Genomic DNA, 18,353 nt, shown 5'->3' with positions numbered 1-18,353 from the left:
TGCAACGCCCTTTGCGCACCCCGGTTCCAAACTTCAGTCGGACCGCCCCATTGTGCGGCTGGCGGCCAGAGCGTTTGTAAAATGGAACGCAACACAGCCGACGCGGGCCCCGGGGAGCGCAAATTAAAGGGCACGTACCCTGCAGTATAAAGGGCAGCCATTTTGCAGCAAACACTCTTGTGCAACGGATTTCTGGACACACAACAAGGAGGAGAGCTAACTGGTTTCGTGCAGCAATAGCTCAGGTATTTTTGGACTCAGGCCAAAGCGCTGCAAGTGCCCTGTTGGAAATTTGACTGTTTGCCAGCATTTGATGGGGGTTGCATGGGGTGCCAACGCGGAGTTTCAGCGCCATGTGCGTAGGGCTCGCAGACGCGGGGTCAGAGGGGCAGCCCTGGCTAGAGGCAGAGGGGGCAACAGGCGTCGGCAACATAGGCCTTACCCAGTCAGGGTATACCGCCAGCAGCGCTCCTACCTCACCATGAGTGGCGCGCGATGTGTAAGAAGGCTGAGATTCCGAAAGGAGGTGGTTGCAGAGATCTGCCACCTGCTTCGCAGAGATCTGCGTCCAAAGCTCAGGTGCAGGACGTCTCTGCTGGTGGAAGTGAAGGTGACGGTGGCATTGAACTTCTATGCCACCGGCTCCTTCCAATCCGCTGTTGGGGGCATAGCTAACATATCCCAGTTCGGCGTGCATCGCTGCATCCGCCAGGTGACCGATGCCCTTTTCAGAAGGAGACGCCAATTCATCTCCTTCCTCATGGCCCTGGAGAGCCAGCATCAGCGTGCAGTGGGATTTGCAAGACTCGCGGCCTTCCCCTTGGTGCAGGGCGCCATTGACTATACGCATGTGGCTTTGCGGGCACCTCTGGAGCATGGCGAGCAGTATCGCAACCGGAAGGGCTACCATTCTCTCAATGTGCAGCTGGTGTGTGACCACAAGCAGCGCATCCTGGCTGTCAATGCCTGCTTTCCAGGCAGCTGCCACGATGCCTTTATCCTGCGGCAGAGTACTGTGCATGACATGTTCGAGGCACAGCCTCCCCCAAGAGGATGGCTACTCGGGGACAAAGGCTATCCTTTGTGTACCTGGCTCATGACCCTGCTCCGCGCGCCCAGGACCACTGCTGAAGAGGCATACAACGAGAGCCATCAAAGGAGCAGAAACATCATCGAGCAAACTATTGGGGTCCTCAAGCAGCGGTTCTGCTGCCTTGATCGTTCCGGCGGATCTCTGCAGTATTCGCCGCACCGGGTCTCCCAATTTGTCGTAGTTTGCTGCATGCTACACAACCTGGCTCTCCGCAGGATTCAGGCACTGCCACCTGACGTTGGACCACCACCTCAGGAGGAGGAGGAGGAGGAGGAGGAGGAGTACGTTCCCAGGAGGGAGCGACAAGGTCCAAGGGCCGTCCGTCGCCAGCTTATTGAACGTAACTTCTAAGCCCCCTGTCAGGGAATGCCTTGTGGCCATGAAGCAAGATGAATGCAGCCGCTCCGCAAGCCCTCAGCCGGCGAAGGCAACAAAGACTAACAAGAACAACCATGGACACTGTCTGAATAAAGATAAATTTATATTTGACAAAAATGAAACCCCTTTCCACATGAATCCCAAAAACAATCAACGGCCCCCACAAAAAGTGCAACAAACGACTCACTCCCACAACCTGGGGAGGAGTAACTCCACATTTAAACAAACCAGGCCTCAACCTCGGCCTTAACGCAAAAAACATACCCATAAACAAAACAACCATGGGCAAAATAAAGATGTCCACCGCCATATAAAATGAAAGCTGGCCACACCCTCTACTTAGTGGCCCACGAGGGCGAGACCTTGTCCAGCCTTTTGGCGCCCCTGCCCGGCCTGCTGCTCCTCCGCAAGCTCTGCCCAGTGGCTGCTGCGAGGCTGGGGGAAGGCGCCTGAGGGTCAGATGTCCTTCCGCCAGATGGCCTTGGGGGGCGGCCTACACGGGCTTTGGGCCTCGAGGGGCCGGCTGTTGATTGGCGCACATGTGCATGCCTACCATCAGCTCCAGCCGCTTGCCGTTGACGCTCCACTGGGGGAGTGGCGGCGACGGATGGCGCAATGTGGGCAAGCTGGCGTATTGGAGGCGCTGGCTGGTGATGTCGCACGCTGGCACTCGCCCGGGCACGCACTGCACGATCCGCACCAATCAGCCGAAGGGCGGATCGCTGTGCTGCTGCAGCGCGGCGGGTGTCCTGGCGATGCCTGGCTGAGAGAGCGCGTGTGGCAGCAGTGAGTGCCCCTGTTGCCCTGGTCTGCGCCCGCATCACATCCGCCACTGACTTGACGGCATCAGCCAACGACTCCATCGCCGGAGGCATCCGTTCCACTACCTCCATCATCATCCGGCCACTCTCGGCATTTGATGCCCCAAACTCCCGCACACTGGTCGCCAGCGACTCGATGGCCTCAGGCATCCGTCCCACCACCTGCATGAGCTCTGTGTGGCGGCGGTCCGAATCCTCAGCCATTTGGTCCAGCTGGCGCGCCTCCTCCGAGGTGAAGGTGGCCGGACTGGAGGCGGGACTCTCCCGCTGGGGAGCAGGGGTCCGAGCTAGGCGACCCTTGGCACGTTGCTGGCGCCGAATGTCCGCAGCAACTGCACTCCCCTCCGATCCTTCCCCCCTCTGGGGGAAGGCCGCGGCCCACCCGCAGCCCTCCTGGGTGGCTGGACGCCACTGGTCCCAGCAGCTGCACTCCCCTCCGAAAGTTGCTCCAGGCTCTCGTCCAGGGAAGACGTGTCCAACACTTCGCCCTCTGCTGCGGGACCTGAGTCCTCCCCTGATGGTCCGGGTTGCTCTTCCTCCTCCTCCTCCTCCTCCTCCTCCTCCTCCTGTTCGGAGGGGCTGTCACTGGCAGCTTCAGGGAGCTCTTCGTCACCAGCTGAAAGTAGGAAGGCACAAGAGTAGCTTCAGAGTGAGGAGAGGGCGTCAGCGAGGGAGTCATGACTGGTGGCATTCAGCGCATTGGTGGCACAGTGGCAAAGGAGGTAGCTCGGATGCGCAAGTGCGACGAGAGAGGGCCATTGCCGGGCAGCGGAGGGTCGGCTTCTCCGCACGCTCTGGGCACAATCACGCGGCCTCCCATGAGGCCACTCACGCGCTCCTCCAGGGGAGTGAGCTTCTGGAACTTGGCGCGGCCTCCCCCGGTGATGTCGCGGCGCTTGCGATTATTCGCAAGTTTAGCCTGCAAGAGAAAGGACGGACTCTAAGTACGGTGTGTAGCCGTGACGTAGTGTGCACTGCCTCCCATGGTGGAATAGCTTGGCCAGAGTGTAGCCCTGATCTAGTGTGCACTGCCTCTCATGGTGGAATAGCTTGGCCAGTGTGTAAAGTGCAGAATGTGCAATTGATGCTCATGACTGTCCCAAAGCTGCTGGCTGAGGGCTGCCCATTAGGCCTTTCAGGTCCCTTTGCCCATCATGTCAGGTGTACATGCAAGAATGAGGAGGAGAGTGGAAAGGGTACTCACCCTGACAATCCTGGTCAGGTCATTATTTCTTCCGACATTGCACCTTGTCCCTGGGGGCATCGCCGTAGGATGACACCCTGGTGGCAATCTCCCTCCAGGCTTTGGTGTAGACGCGGTGGGTGGGATTCCTGCCAGTGTCTGGGAACAAGATCCTGCGCCTCTTCTCCAATGCTGTCAGCATGATATCCAGATCACGCTCTGAGAAGCGCAGGGCACGCTCACGGGCCTTCTCATGCGTTGCCATGGCTCCTTGGGCTCAGCAGCAGTGTTGAGGCCTAGTTTGAAAGCTGCAGTGTGCAGGGCGTGGCAGCAGACCAAATCGTCCCTTCCCCCTTTAAGAGCTGGCCGGCGCCACGGGGTCTGCTGTCAATCAAAAAATGACCGCACCCGCGCTGCGCCCCGCCTCGGCGCTATCCCTCTGCACCACCAGCTTAGCGCCTAAAGATAGTCGTGTAACGCCTCTTTTAGCGCTCCAGCAACCTCTTAGGGCGAAGCAACTGAATTTCGGCGAAGGGGGCACAACTTTGGGACGGGCGCTAAAGTCGGGCGGGCGCTAACGTTAGCGCCCCAAAACTGGCAAAACTGAATTTCTAGGCCATAGAGTTATACAGCACAGAAAGAGGCCCTTCGGCCCATCACGTCCGCGCCGGCCATCAAGCCCTGTCTAATCTAATCCCATTTCCAGCATTTGGTCCATAGCCTTGTATGCTATGGCATTTCAAGTGCTCATCCAAATGCTGCTTGAATGTTGTGAGGGTTCCTGCCTCTACCACCCTTTCAGGCAGTGAGTTCCAGATTCCAACCACCCTCTGGGTGAAAAAGTTTTTCCTCAAATCCCCTCTAAACCTCCTGCCCCTTACCTTGAATCTATGCCCCCTTGTTATTGACCCCTCTACTAAGGGGAAAAGTTCCTTTCTATCTACCCTATCTATGCCCCTCATAATTTTGTATACCTCAATCAGGTCCCCCCTCAGCCTTCTCTGCTCCAAGGAAAACAACCCCAGCCTGTCCAGTCTTTCTTCATAGCTGAAGCGCTCCAGCCCAGGTAACATCCTGGTAAATCTCCTCTGCACCCTCTCCAAAGCAATCACATCCTTCCTATAGTGTGGCGACCAGAACTGCACACAGTACTCCAGCTGTGGCCTTACCAGCGTTTTGTACAGCTCCATCATAACCTCCCTGCTCTTATATTCTATGCCTCGGCTAATGAAGGCAAGTATCCCATATGCCTTTTTAACCACCTTATCCACCTGTTCTGCTGCCTTCAGGGATCTATGTACATGCACACCAAGGTCCCTCTGATCCTCTGTCTTTCCTAGGGTCTTACCATTCATTGTGTATTCCCTTGCCTTGTTAGTCCGTCCAAAATGTATCACCTCACACTTTTCAGGGTTAAATTCCATTTGCCACTGTTCCGCCCATCAGACCAACCCATCTATATCGTCCTGTAGCCTGAGGTTTCCCTCCTCGCTATTTACCACCCCACCAATTTTTGTGTCATCTGCGAACTTACTGATCATACCTTTTACATTCACATCCAAATCATTAATGTAGACCACAAACAGCAAGGGACCCAGCACCGATCCCTGGCAGGTGAAGTAGAGATGACAGAAGCAATCTGTCAATGGTGAGAGAGGTTCTTCCAATGAGGTGACACTGGATGGAGACTTAGCTGGAAAGACATGCAGCCTGCAGAATCTGTGCTGGGAATGGAGTGAGCAACAGCTTCTGCCTGACAAAAGTGATTAGCTGTCAGGTGGGAGCTTTTATAGACATTTCATACTGTCAAGTAATCAGCTGGAGCAATGGCCACAGAAATCCCGCCTCAGGTTGACAGACGTGGTCCCCGAGCAGCGTGGTTCCTGTGGTCATGCAGGTAAATTTAAAATATAGGGTGAAAAAGGCTCTTAACTATCGGAAAACAAGCTTATAATGATTTCAATTAGGTCGCCTGTCTCTGCTGGTCGGGTCGCTGCCACATCACGGCAGCATCGCAGGGTGCAGCCGAATTTCTGCCACGGGGCGGTAATGGGTCGCCGCACATTGCGATGACATCATCTCCGGAGGCGTGGCGGCGCAAGGCGCTACCGGCAGGGGTGCGGCGCTATCGTGTAGTGCCTCAGCAACGCCCTACCGAATTTTGCGGGAGGCGCTTTCTTTACCCTACCCCCCCCTCACCGGGCAATAGCCCCACCCGGAGGCGCTAATAGCAGGCGCAAAGGAGCCGAATTTCGCCCCCTTAATCTTTTATCTATTTACCCTTGCTCTAGACCCCACAATCACTAGAATCAGCCTGTTTCTAACTACCCTGTTGCTCTATCAGATCACACCATATCTCCTCTCTTCTAACAAAAATAGCCCAAACTTTTCAAGTATTTCTTTGTATTTGCATTTTCCCATACCAGGCAGCATTCTTGTGAATCCGCACTGTACCCTCTTTATTGCCTCAACATCCTTCCTATCATGTGGAGCCCATAACTCCTTTCAGTATTACCCAACTGTGGTCTTACTAAGGTTTTTTCTATATTCACCATTACATTTTGACTTTTATATTCTATACCTCTTGCCGCTTAAGGTGCTGCTTCTGAACCTGAATCCCCAAATCCCCCTACTTTTTAAATTTCCCTGCATGGCCACAGGATTCACACAGCTCGGGAACTGAAAGGAAATTGAGAGAGTACAATGGCAACATGTTCCTGTAAAGGTCAAGGGTGGGACCAACAAGCCCAGGGAACCTTGGATGTCAAGGGATATACGAGAATGGATTAGGAAAAAAAGGGGGGCTTTTGGCAGATACAAAGGACTAAAGACAGAGGAAGCCCTAGAGGAGTATAAAAAGTGCAGGGGGATATTTAAAAAAGAAATTAGGAGAGCGAGGAGGGGCCATGAAATAACACTGGCGAGCAAAATAAAGAAAAATCCTAAGGTGTTTTATAAGTATATTAAGGGCAAGAGGATAACTAGGGAAAGAGTAGGGCCCATTAGGGACCAAAGTGGCAAGCTGTGTGTAGAGCCAGAGGATGTAGGTGGGGTTTTAAATGAATTTTTTGCATCTGTGTTCACTATGGAGAAGGACGATGTGGACATAGAAATTGGGCAGGGGGACTGTGATATACTTGAACATATTAGCATCGAGAGGGAGGAGGTACTAGCGGTTTTAGCAGGCTTAAAAGTGGATAAATCCCCAGGCCCGGATGAGATGTATCCCAGGCTACTATATGAGGCAAGGGAGGAGATTGCAGGGGCTCTGACACAAATTTTCAGAACCTCTCTGGCCACAGGGGATGTGCCAGAGGACTGGAGAACAGCTAACGTAGTACCATTATTCAAGAAGGGTAGTAGGGATAAACCAGGGAATTACAGGCCAGTGAGCCTAACATCAGTGGTAGGGAAATTATTGGAAAAAATTCTGAGGGACAGAATTAGTCTCCACTTGGAGAGGCAAGGATTAATTAGGGATAGCCAGCATGGCTTTGTCAAGGGAAGATCATGTCTGACCAAGTTGATTGAATTTTTCGAGGGGGTGACTAGGTGTGTGGATGAGGGTAGTGCAGTGGATGTGGTTTACATGGATTTCAGTAAGGCTTTTGATAAAGTCCTGCATAGGAGACTGGTCAGGAAGGTAAGAGCCCATGGGATCCAGGGTGCCTTGGCACATTGGATCCAAAACTGGCTTAGTGGCAGAGGGTGATGGTGGAAGGTTGTTTTTGTGACTGGAAGCCTGTGTCCAGTGGGGTACCGCAGGGATTGGTGCTGGGTCCCTTGCTGTTTGTGGTCTACATTAATGATTTGGATGTGAATGTAAAAGGTATGATCAGTAAGTTCGTAGATGACACGAAAATTGGTGGGGTGGTAAATAGCGAGGAGGGAAGCCTCAGGCTACAGGACGATATAGATGGGTTGGTCTGATGGGCGGAACAGTGGCAAATGGAATTTAACCCTGAAAAGTGTGAGGTGATGCATTTTGGACGGACTAACAAGGCAAGGGAATACACAATGAATGGTAAGACCCTAGGAAAGACAGAGGATCAGAGGGACTTTGGTGTGCATGTACATAGATCCCTGAAGGCAGCAGAACAGGTGGATAAGGTGGTTAAAAAGGCATATGGGATACTTGCCTTCATTAGCCGAGGCATAGAATATAAGAGCAGGGAGGTTATGATGGAGCTGTACAAAACGCTGGTAAGGCCACAGCTGGAGTACTGTGTGCAGTTCTGGTCGCCACACTATAGGAAGGATGTGATTGCTTTGGAGAGGGTGCAGAGGAGATTTACCAGGATGTTACCTGGGCTGGAGCGCTTCAGCTATGAAGAAAGACTGGACAGGCTGGGGTTGTTTTCCTTGGAGCAGAGAAGGCTGAGGGGGGACCTGATTGAGGTATACAAAATTATGAGGGGCATAGATAGGGTAGATAGAAAGGAACTTTTCCCCTTAGTAGAGGGGTCAATAACAAGGGGGCATAGATTCAAGGTAAGGGGCAGGAGGTTTAGAGGGGATTTGAGGAAAAACTTTTTCACCCAGAGGGTGGTTGGAATCTGGAACTCACTGCCTGAAAGGGTGGTAGAGGCAGGAACCCTCACAACATTCAAGAAGCATTTGGATGAGCACTTGAAATGCCATAGCATACAAGGCTACGGACCAAATGCTGGAAAATGGGATTAGATTAGACAGGGCTTGATGGCCGGCGCGGACGCGATGGGCCGAAGGGCCTCTTTCTGTGCTGTATAACTCTATGGCTCTATGACTCTAACCATGTCTGTCAACCTGAGGCATGAGTTCCGTGGCCATTGCTCCAACTGATTACTTGACAGCATGGAAAACAAACCAAAATAAAAACATGTTGATTACATCGGCTAACAGATTGATGGAGATTCTGTTCTACTTGAAAAGCTACTGGTAAATGTTAATTCAGAAATTCCTGAAAGGATGTAAGTACTACCCTGGATGGTGAGGGAAATACATTTTTCATTGGCCACTCCCAGCTGTTGCCTTCCAACTCAACAGTAATTGCAGTGAATTGATCTGCACTATAAAAAATGTCATATACCATTTAAATAGATTTTTGTGTTGTTTCTGGTCATGTTTTTCTCACCGTATACTGTGATTACCCAGTTACACATTAGATCAAGTCATCACTCATTCCACTGGTTCAATTTGCTTCCAGTCCCTGAATATGACTACTTAAATTTTTCAGTCTGAGACTTTAGGGTGAATTTCTGCAGAGGTTCTCTCACTTGTCCATTGTTAACTTCAACAGAAGAGCTGCAGAAATCCCAGAAACACATTGCAAGCAGCACTTACACTGTTTGTCCGGGTTTCCGCAGCTCTTCCTTTGAACTTGCATAAGATTGTAAATCCACCCCTTTACAATTACATTTAAAATCTGCTTAATTTTATATATTACCTATACACATAGATCTTTTATTTGTACCAGTTACTGTTAAAAAAAAAAAATTTGGATTCGTGACTAAAGCACCAATAACTTCCCAATTAATGTACTTTTTAAATTATGTTCTTGATCGTATTTGTAGATGGCGCCATATTATTTAATGATTGCATTATTTAAATATTTCTTTGTCACTCATATATAACTTTTATTATATTATTGTACAGTAAAGATTCAACACCCACTATGTTAGATTAAACTTAAAATTTAATGTGGCCATGGTCCCTTTAAGAATCCTGGCTTAAAACATCATGAGTGACGTCACCAGACCCGCTCCATCTCATTGGGCTGGGTAACGAGCTGGGCGGGCTTAACAGACCCGCCCAGGTAAGGAAAATTCCAGGAAAATTGTTTGATTCCCACCACAAGGTAGAACATTTTCCTAATAGAGACAAGTTTTGCTAGTTCATTAGATCAAGCATGCCATTTTAAAAAGTGACATCCTCTATACTTCACGTTCATCATGGAGTAGAACTTGACAGTGGTGGTGGAAAGTCTACAGCTGAGCTCATCCTTGTCCATCAGGCTAGGGCAAGGTATGGGGTGACAAGTAGCCTTCAATTAGAGAAAATGGAGAGAGTTTTTTTTTGTCAAAAAGTACTATAAATTTCATTTATCTTTGGAAGACTGGAATAGTAGATCAGTAGTTCAGTGTATTATAGTTCATAACATTTCATCATTGGATATTGTATGGTAATTATTTTTCCAGCAAAGGGGCATGGTTTGAAAGCAGAAAGTGACTTTCAGTACCAAGGGGGGTTTTGTGTTTTATAGTCAGGCACATGAGAACATGTTGCTTGATGCTGACTTCAGTTGGATTCTCAGCTCCTGCATTATTACATCATTTGTTGCAGTATTCTCAGATTGCTCCCTCTGAACAGGGGAGATTTTATTGCAGCTGACGAGACTATGAAGGATTTCAAGTAGTTGAGAAGTCTTCTATTCAGTGCGTGTTAAATCTAATTCCATTAATGCCAATTGTAGGCTTTTTTTTTTGCTTTTAGGCCAAACTCTCAGAAGTTGTTTTGCATTTTAAGAACCAGTTGCTGAAAAAGCTCAAAGATTTTGATCTACATGTTTGGAAATTCAGGAAAAATGTGAGTACCACGCACAAAGTCCTAGAATTTGCAGTTTTCTTTCATTAGTCTTATAAAAAATTAGAATCTAGGAACAAAGGAACAGGAGTCTGCCATTTCCTGTTCCGCCATTCAGTGAGATCGTGGCTGATCTGTGACCTAACTCCATATACCCGCCTTTGCCCCATATCTCTTAATACTCCTGGTTAACAAAACTCTATCAATCTCAGAATTTAAATTAACAATTGACCTTTGCAGAAGAGAATTCCGAACTTCTACCTCACTTTGCGTATAGAAGTGTTTCCTAACTTTACTCCTGAAAAGGCTGGCTCTAATTTTTAGGCCAGTGGAAATAGTTTCTCTCTATCTACTCTATCAGTTCCCCTTAATATCTTGAAAACTTCGGTCAAATCACCTAAATTCTAAATTCCAGGGAATACAACCCTAGTTTGTGTAACCTCTCCTTGTAATTTAACCCTTAGAGTCCAGGTATCATTCTGGTAAATCTATGTTGCACTTCCTCCAAGGCCAATATATCCTTCCTAAGATGTGGTACCCAGAACTGAACACAGTACTTCAGGTGTGGCCTAACTAGGCTTTGTATAGCTGTAGCATAACTTCTACCCCCTTGTATTCTAGTCCTCTATAGATAAAGCCCAGCATTACATTAGCCTTTTTGATTATTTTCTGTACCTGTCCGTGACATTTTATGATCTATGTACATGGACCCCAAAGTCTCTTTGGACCTCCACTCTTTCTAGCTTTTCACCTTTTAGAAAGTACTCTGATCTATCCTTTTTAGGTCCAAAGTGGATCACCTCGCACTTGCCTATATTGAAATCCATTTGCCACAGATTTGCCCATTCACTTAATCTATTAATATCTCTTTGTAATTTTATGCTTCCATCTACACTGCTTATAATGCCACCTATCTTTGTGTCATTGGCAAATTTGGATCTGTGGCTCTGCATCCCAGCATCTAAATCATTAATAAATACTGTGAATAGTTGAGACCCCGAAACAGATCCCTTTGGGACACCACCAGTCACATCCTGCCAATTAGAGTACCTGCCCATTATTCCTACTCTCTGTCTCCTGCCGAATGTTATGCTAACTGGTCTATAATTCCCTGGTTTCCCTCCCTCACCTTTCTTAAATAGTGAAGTGACGTGCAATTTTCCAATCTAAAGGAACGTTCGGAAGATTATATTAGGGCATCTGCAATGTTCTCACCTACTTCCTTTAAATTCCTGGGATGGAAACCATCTGGTCCTGGGGGTTTGTCACACTTTAGTGCGATTATTTTCTTCATTACTGTTATTTACGTTAATTTTGGTGAGTCCCCGTCCCTGATTTAATATTAGTTTCCTTGGGATGCCCGGCATGTGCTACTGTAAATGCCGATGCAAGTAATTATTCAACACTAGCTGGAGTGCCCGGTGGTGCCGAGGCTTTTTCGAGGGCATGTTGTTGTTGTTGGAAGAGAGAGAGAGAGAGCGACTGGGGGGGGGGGGGAGAAGAGAGAGAGAGAGCGCGACTGGGGGGAAGAGAGAGAGCGACTGGGGGGTAGAGAGAGAGCGACTGGGAGGAAGAGAGAGAGCGACTGGGGGGAAGAGAGAGAGCGGGTGGGGGGAAGAGAGCGGGGGGAAGGGAGGGCGGGGGGGAAGGGGCGTGGGGGAAGGGAGGGGGGAAGGGGAGGGGGAAAGGGAGGGGGGGAAGGGGCGGGGGGAAGGGAGGGGGGAAGGGGCGGGGGGGAGAAGGGGGAGCGGGGGGGGGAAAGGGGGGTGGGGGGGCAAGGGGCGGGGGGGGCCCAGGCCAAGAGCCCCGCTCTCCGAGCCCCGCCACCCCCCCCCCGGCCGAGCCCGATTGCGGCTCTGAGAGACGGCCGGCAGCCGAGCCCCGCCCCCCCCCCCCCCCGCCGAGCCCGATTGCGGCTCTGAGAGGCGGCCGAGCCTCGCCCCCCCCCCCCGCCGAGCGCGGAACAGAGACGCCGCGTCTCACCTGCTCCTGCTGGGGGGGGGGGGCGAGGCTCGGCCGCCCTCTCAGAGCCGCACCTCGGGCTCGGCGGGAGGGGGGGGGGGGGGTCGGCTGCGGAGCTTATCAGAGCGCAATCCGAGCTCAGGCCTGGCTGGGCAAGAAAGGTGCAGGCTTTGAGGCCTAAGAAAAAAACGGGGAAAGGTAGGAAAAAGAATGTTCAGGTTAGGTTTACAAATGAGTGATTTTTTTAAAAACAATTTAATAAATTCAATTTTATTTTGGTGGAAATGTATATTTGAAAAGAAAGACGCAGAAAGCAGGAAAAAGAATGGAAGCAAGATGGCGGCGACTCACCTCGGTTAAGAACGATAAGGCCCGCCCACACACGCAGCGATTGGTCGACCGTCAGGTCACCAAAGCGTAGGATTGGTCAATCGTCCCGTCACTCGACCATAGGAGGGCCCGGCCGCACGCGGCAGCAAGCCGCCGTACGATTGGTCGACCTCGAGGTCACTCTGTCACTAATGAGCGGATAATGAGATGCTAATGAGCGGAATGTTGAAGGTTTTTGGGATACCGCGGGCGCGATTTTAGCCCGGCCGAAACGTAAATATGCTTAAAACCGTCTTGGAAGCGTAAGCTTTCTTTGGAGGTAACGCGCGCGTAGGTACGCCCTGTAACTTTCGAGCGCATAGCCCGCCAGACGCACACGCGATGACAGGCAGAATGACAGACAGACAGAATGACAGATTTATATATATCGATGTCTGCCATTTCCATATTTTCATTTGCAATATTGAAATATGCTGGTGGGAAGGCGGCCAGCATTCAGCATGTGCAGTCAAACTTATAGACCGCCTTTGGTCAATTGAACATTGCTGTATGCCAGTGTTGTCGAATAGAAATCGATGGCCAGCCACTAATTAAATGTCAGGAGTGGGATTTGTACCCACGCCTCCAGGGGAGACTATGACCTGAATGCAGCGCCTTACACCGCTCGGCCATCCTGACTGCACAAAATTACGTCACTTTTTCACATATAATATACTTTAAATATAAGTGTTACGATAACAAAAAGAAAACGTCACATAATAAACTTTTTTGATATTGCAACTTTTAAGCCATGCAAAGTATCTATTAACACCAATCAATTATATATAAAGTGTGAGTGGCCATAAGATTGTAAAAGCATTGCACCTATAGATGGTTCTGTAAATGTATCTCTGTAAACACTGCAATGGGTCCGGACATAATGTTATCTGGCAGCCCGAAATTGAACACAAGTGAATTCCAGCCATCAGCTGATAACAGCTGTTACATATATTATTTCTTATACAGGAAACTTCGCGATATCTGGCACCGACGGGACCGAGCTGCTGCCGATCCATCAAAACTTCCGGATAGACCAGCGCTAATGTTGAAGGATACGGAGGTTTTCATCTCCGTATCTGACAACAAACACTGTTGCTTAGCAACAGCTTGTAAACACTTGGCCCGTGCCTTGGAAGCGTCTCTGAAGCTGTTGCTAAGCTACAGAGACGCTTTCCAGAGCCTGACTGTTTAAAAAAAAATGCTAGGAGAAGAAAAAAAACCTAACCAAAACGGCTGCTGATTTCTGCCGTTAGATCGAGGTTTCCGGACATACAACCTCCAGATAAACCAAAGTTTCCTGTAGTCATTTCGTCCAGACCTGCAGGGAAGAATGCCACTGTTCCAATTGTGTGACGTGCTAGTGACAGGACATAGCATTGTTTGGAAGGCCAACATAATCCCCATAACCAAAGGGAATTGCACCGTGTAGCAAAACATAGAGTTCAGTGTTATGGTAGAATGCTTTTGCAATGTCAGGACAGTATGGCCCCATGATATGGGGAGGAAATGTATTCAGCTTAGAGACTGAAAAGAATTGCATCAAAGTAGCACTGTTAATCATTTGGTTCACTGAGCACAAATATGTGTAGCAGTTCCTCGTTCCATTGGACGAGTGTTATTTTCACCCCATCACTGATAACTTGTGGCCTTTTTGGCTTGTATGTATATTGTATTCTGTCAGCCTATTGGCTGTGTCAGTGCTTTCAAGCTCAGTAATCAGCTGTGTAGAGGTACTCCTGATTCACACTACTAATGGCCCGAAACTTGCCTGTCTTAGGTTAGGGGCAAAACATCTTCCTCCCTACGCATGTACTCTGAGCTGTAATTTTATTCTTCTATATAGGTTGAAGATACTGACTTCCTGTATGAAACATGTGGTTGGATGCTCAAGGTCTCGCAGAAAACAGCGGACATGATTAGGAATGGTGGTAGAACATTCCGTCAGTTATGGAGGCTGAGCAGAGCCAGACAGATGATGCTGCATGTCGTTCCATTATACCTCGCAAAGATTCAAGAAACATTACAACAGCTACAAGGAGAACTACAAAGTAAGTAAAGACTGATAAAGAATACGCATTAAAAGATTGAAATGAGGTTGGGCACAGTAGCCTGGAGTTTCCGCTCGGTTGCGCTGGTTTTTGGGGCGCAATTCGCCCAAAATCGGTATAACCAGCGCAAAGGCGGGCAGAATTTTAAGAGCAAATTACATTCAGTGCAGCTCGAGTTTCTGTGATCTTTTGCGCTAGTTTAAAAAACATCGTGCTAGAAGCAGGCCCCACCCACAAACCTGGCCATGCTCCCCAGGGTGAATTCATCACCATTGGGAGTTTGCGCCAATTGCGCTCGTTTGCAGGCCTTCGAGGAGGCTCCAAAAATTAAGCCGTTTTTTTTGGGCGCAAGGACTCTAATAGGCATGTTTTAAAAGCTTTTGAATATATGTATTTATTTTTTTTTTAACTAAGAAACTGACTACTGTACACCAATATAACTCACAAATTGCTTTGTATATTTTTTAAAGTAATTTTCAGTCATTTAAAATCGGGTGGTGGATTGACACGGTGATTAAAAACGTTTGCTTTTTATTTTTGTGATTAACCCATTTTCAGCTAGTTACCACTCTTAAACATATCACGGAATATTTTGTACAGCAATTTTTTTTTAAATTACGTTTTAAAACGCTGCCCGATTGTGCTGGTTTATGGCAGATTTTGCGCGCTGTGATATGCAAATGAATTTGAACGGAAACTAAGAAAAAAAAACACTTTTCAAAACATGCATAATTTTGGGCACTGTTGCACCCGGAAACTCTACCCCATCGCTCGGTCTCTGCAACTGGGAGTATTCAATTGCCTGTGTCCAGTGCATGGGAGGGTCACACACCCATAAGAAATCCGGCACGATTTTCTATCCATTACTTTAGATGTGTCAAATTCCATTATATCATAAGTACCATACAGTTGCCTGTCAGTTCATTATTATTTATTCAATTATCTTAGGTCCTGATCTTAGGTACAACTAGGAAGCCTCCCCAAAACCCAATTAATCAAAAATAGAGAAGTCTGCAAATTACAATGCTCAAAAATACATCGGTTCAAATGATAGGATTGCATTTCCATCCTTTTTTATCATGATCCAGCGAATACAAACTCTTTAAAAAGCTGATGCTTTCCTTCTCCCTCATTCGGTTTCCCATTCCTTTCACACATATAGTGAACATAAAAAGTGTGAAATTCCATTGTGGTATCAAAACCACTGACTGTTAGTGACAAGCCTCCTCTAAATGACATTCAGGGAACATGGTGATCTTCTCCGGTAGAAACATAGAAGATAGGAGTAGGCCATTCGGCCCCTCGAGCCTGCTCCGCCATTCAATGAGATCATGGCTGATCGTCCAAATTCAGTACCCTGTTCCTGCCTTCTCTCCATATCCCTTGATCCCTTTAGCCTTAAGAAATATATCCAACTCCGTCTTCAAGATATTTAATGAATTGGCTTCTACTGCCTTCTTTGGTAGAGAGTTCCACAGGTTCACCACTCTCTGGGTGAAGAAATTCCTCCTCATCTCTGTCCTAAATGGCTTACCCCTTATCCTTAGACTGTGACCCCTGGTTCTGGACTCCCCGACCATTGGGAACATCCTTCCTGCATCTAGTCTGTCTAGTCCTGTTAGAATTTTATAAGTTTCAATGAGATCCCCTCTCATTCTTCTAAACTCCAGCGAGTGCAAGCCCAATCGACTCAACCTCTCCTCATACGTCATTCCTCCCATCCCAGGTATCAGCCTGGTGAATCTTCGCTGCACTCCTTCCTTGGCAAGAACATCCTTCCTCAGATAAGGCGACCAAAACTGCACACAATACTCCAGATGTGGTCTCACCAAGGCCCTGTACAACTGCAGCAAGACATCCTTGTTCCTGTACTCAAGCCCTCTCGCTACGAAGGCCAACATACCATTTGCCTTCTTAACCGCCTGCTGCACCTGCATGCTTACTTTCAGCGACTGGTGCACAAGGACGGCCAGGTCTCGTTGCACTTCCCCTTCTCCCAATCTATTGCCATTCAGATAATAATCTGCCTTCCTGTTTTTGACACCAAAGTGGATAACCTCGCATTTATCCACGTTATACTGCATCTGCCATGCTTCTGCCCAATCACCCAACCTGTCCAAATCATACTGGAGATTCTCGGTATCCTCCTCACAGCACACACGCACACCCAGCTTTGTGTCGTCTGCAAACTTGGAGATATTACATCTAGTTCCCTCATCCAGATCATTAATATATATTGTGAACAGCTGGGGTCCTAGGACCGATGTTTGCGGTACCCCACTAGTCACTGCCTGCCACTCGGAAAACGACCCGTTTATTCCAACTCTTTGCTTTCTATCCGCCAACCAGTTCTCTATCCAAGTCAATACCTTGCCCCCAATCCCATGTGCCTTAATTTTGCACGCTATTCTCTTTTGCGGGACCTTATCGAAAGCCTTCTGAAAGTCCAAATACACCACATCCACTGGTTCTCCCTTATCTATTTTACCAGTTACATCCTCAAAAAATTCCAATAGATTAGTCAAGCACAATTTACCTTTTGTAAATCCATGTTGACTTTGTCCGATCCGGTCACTTTTTTCCAAGTGCTCTGCTATTACATCCTTTATAATGGACTCTAGCATTTTCCCCACTACTGATGTCAGGCTTACCGGTCTGTAATTCCCCGTTTTCTCTCTACCACCCTTTTTGAACAGTGGGGTAACATTAGCTACCCGCCAATCCATGGGTACTGTTCCAGAGTTTATCGAATTTTGGAAGATGACCAGCAATGCATCTACTATTTCTAGGGCCACTTCCTTAAGTACCCTAGGATGTAGATTATCAGGCCCTGTGGATTTATCGGCCCTCAATCCCATCAATTTCCCTAACACCATTTCCCTACAAATACTGATTTCTATCAGTTCCTCCCTGTCATTAGATCCTATGTTCCCCGACATCTTTGGGAGGTTATTTGTGTCCTCCTTTGTGAAGACAGAACCAAAGTATGTATTTAATTGTTCTGCCATTTCTTTGTTCCCCATTATAAATTCCCCTGATTCTGACTGCAAGGGACCTATGCTTGACTTCACCAATCTTTTTCTCTTCACATAGCTATAAAAGCTTTTACAGTCAGCTTTTATGTTCCCTGCAAGCTTACTCACATATTCTATTTTCCCCTTCTTAATTAATCCCTTTGTCCTCCTTTGTTGAATCCTAAACTGCTCCCAATCCTCAGGTTTACTGCTTTTTCTGGCCAAGTTATGTGTCCTCTCCTTGGATCTTATGCTATCCCTAATTTCCCTTGTTAGCCACGGTTGAGTCACCTTTTTTGTTTTATTTTTATGCCAAATTGGGATGAACAAATTCTGTAGTTCACCCATGCGATCTTTGAATGTTTGCCATTGCCCATCCACCGTCAACCCTTTGAGTGTCATTCCCCAATCAATCCTACCCAACTCGCTCCTCATACCATCGTAGTCCCCTTTATTTAAATTCAGGACCCTAGTCTCTGAGTCAACTATTTCACTCTCCATCTTAATGAAGAATTCTATCATATTATGATCGTTCTGACCCAAGGGGCCTCGCACAACAAGATTGCTAATTAATCCTTTCTCATTACATAATACCCAGTCTAAGATGGCCTGATCTCTAGTTGGTTCCTCGACATATTGGTCCAGGAAACCATCCCGTATACACTCCAGGAATTCCTCCTCCACAGTATTGGTACATCTGGCTGGAATTTGAGACCCCGTGAAGCATTTGTTTAATGCGAATGGACTTTTTAATGAGATCACCCAAATAGAGTTCCACTCTGAATCAACACAAATTGCCAGATGTTAGGAGGCCTTCGTTGCAGATGCAAAGCAGTCTTAAAATCATGCATGCTTCTAAGCTGTAGGCTTAAACTGACAAGGACATTCCAATTTGCAAAGTTCCTGACCAATCAACAATTAAAC

At 48.0% G+C, this 18,353-nt stretch overlaps 1 protein-coding gene across 1 annotated transcript in view; it reads left to right on the top strand.

Annotated features, from left to right (window-relative positions):
• Nucleotides 1-18,353, top strand: part of apoltp (apolipoprotein lipid transfer particle homolog) — a 433,926-nt gene that overhangs the window by 365,304 nt on the left and 50,269 nt on the right. Inside the window, exons 63-64 of the mRNA XM_086000433.1 lie at nt 9,947-10,039; nt 14,211-14,415. Of these exons, the coding sequence (XP_085856559.1) occupies nt 9,947-10,039; nt 14,211-14,415 (298 nt within the window). The remainder of the gene's footprint in view (nt 1-9,946; nt 10,040-14,210; nt 14,416-18,353) is intronic.

The sequence above is a fragment of the Somniosus microcephalus genome, chromosome 11 (genome assembly GCF_052327205.1).
Source record: "Somniosus microcephalus isolate GS21.2 chromosome 11, FLI_Smic_1.0, whole genome shotgun sequence".
Classification (NCBI taxonomy): Eukaryota; Metazoa; Chordata; class Chondrichthyes; order Squaliformes; family Somniosidae; genus Somniosus; species Somniosus microcephalus.
The sequence above is the reverse complement of the archived record's forward strand: the minus strand, read 5'-3'. Positions and strand labels throughout refer to the sequence as shown.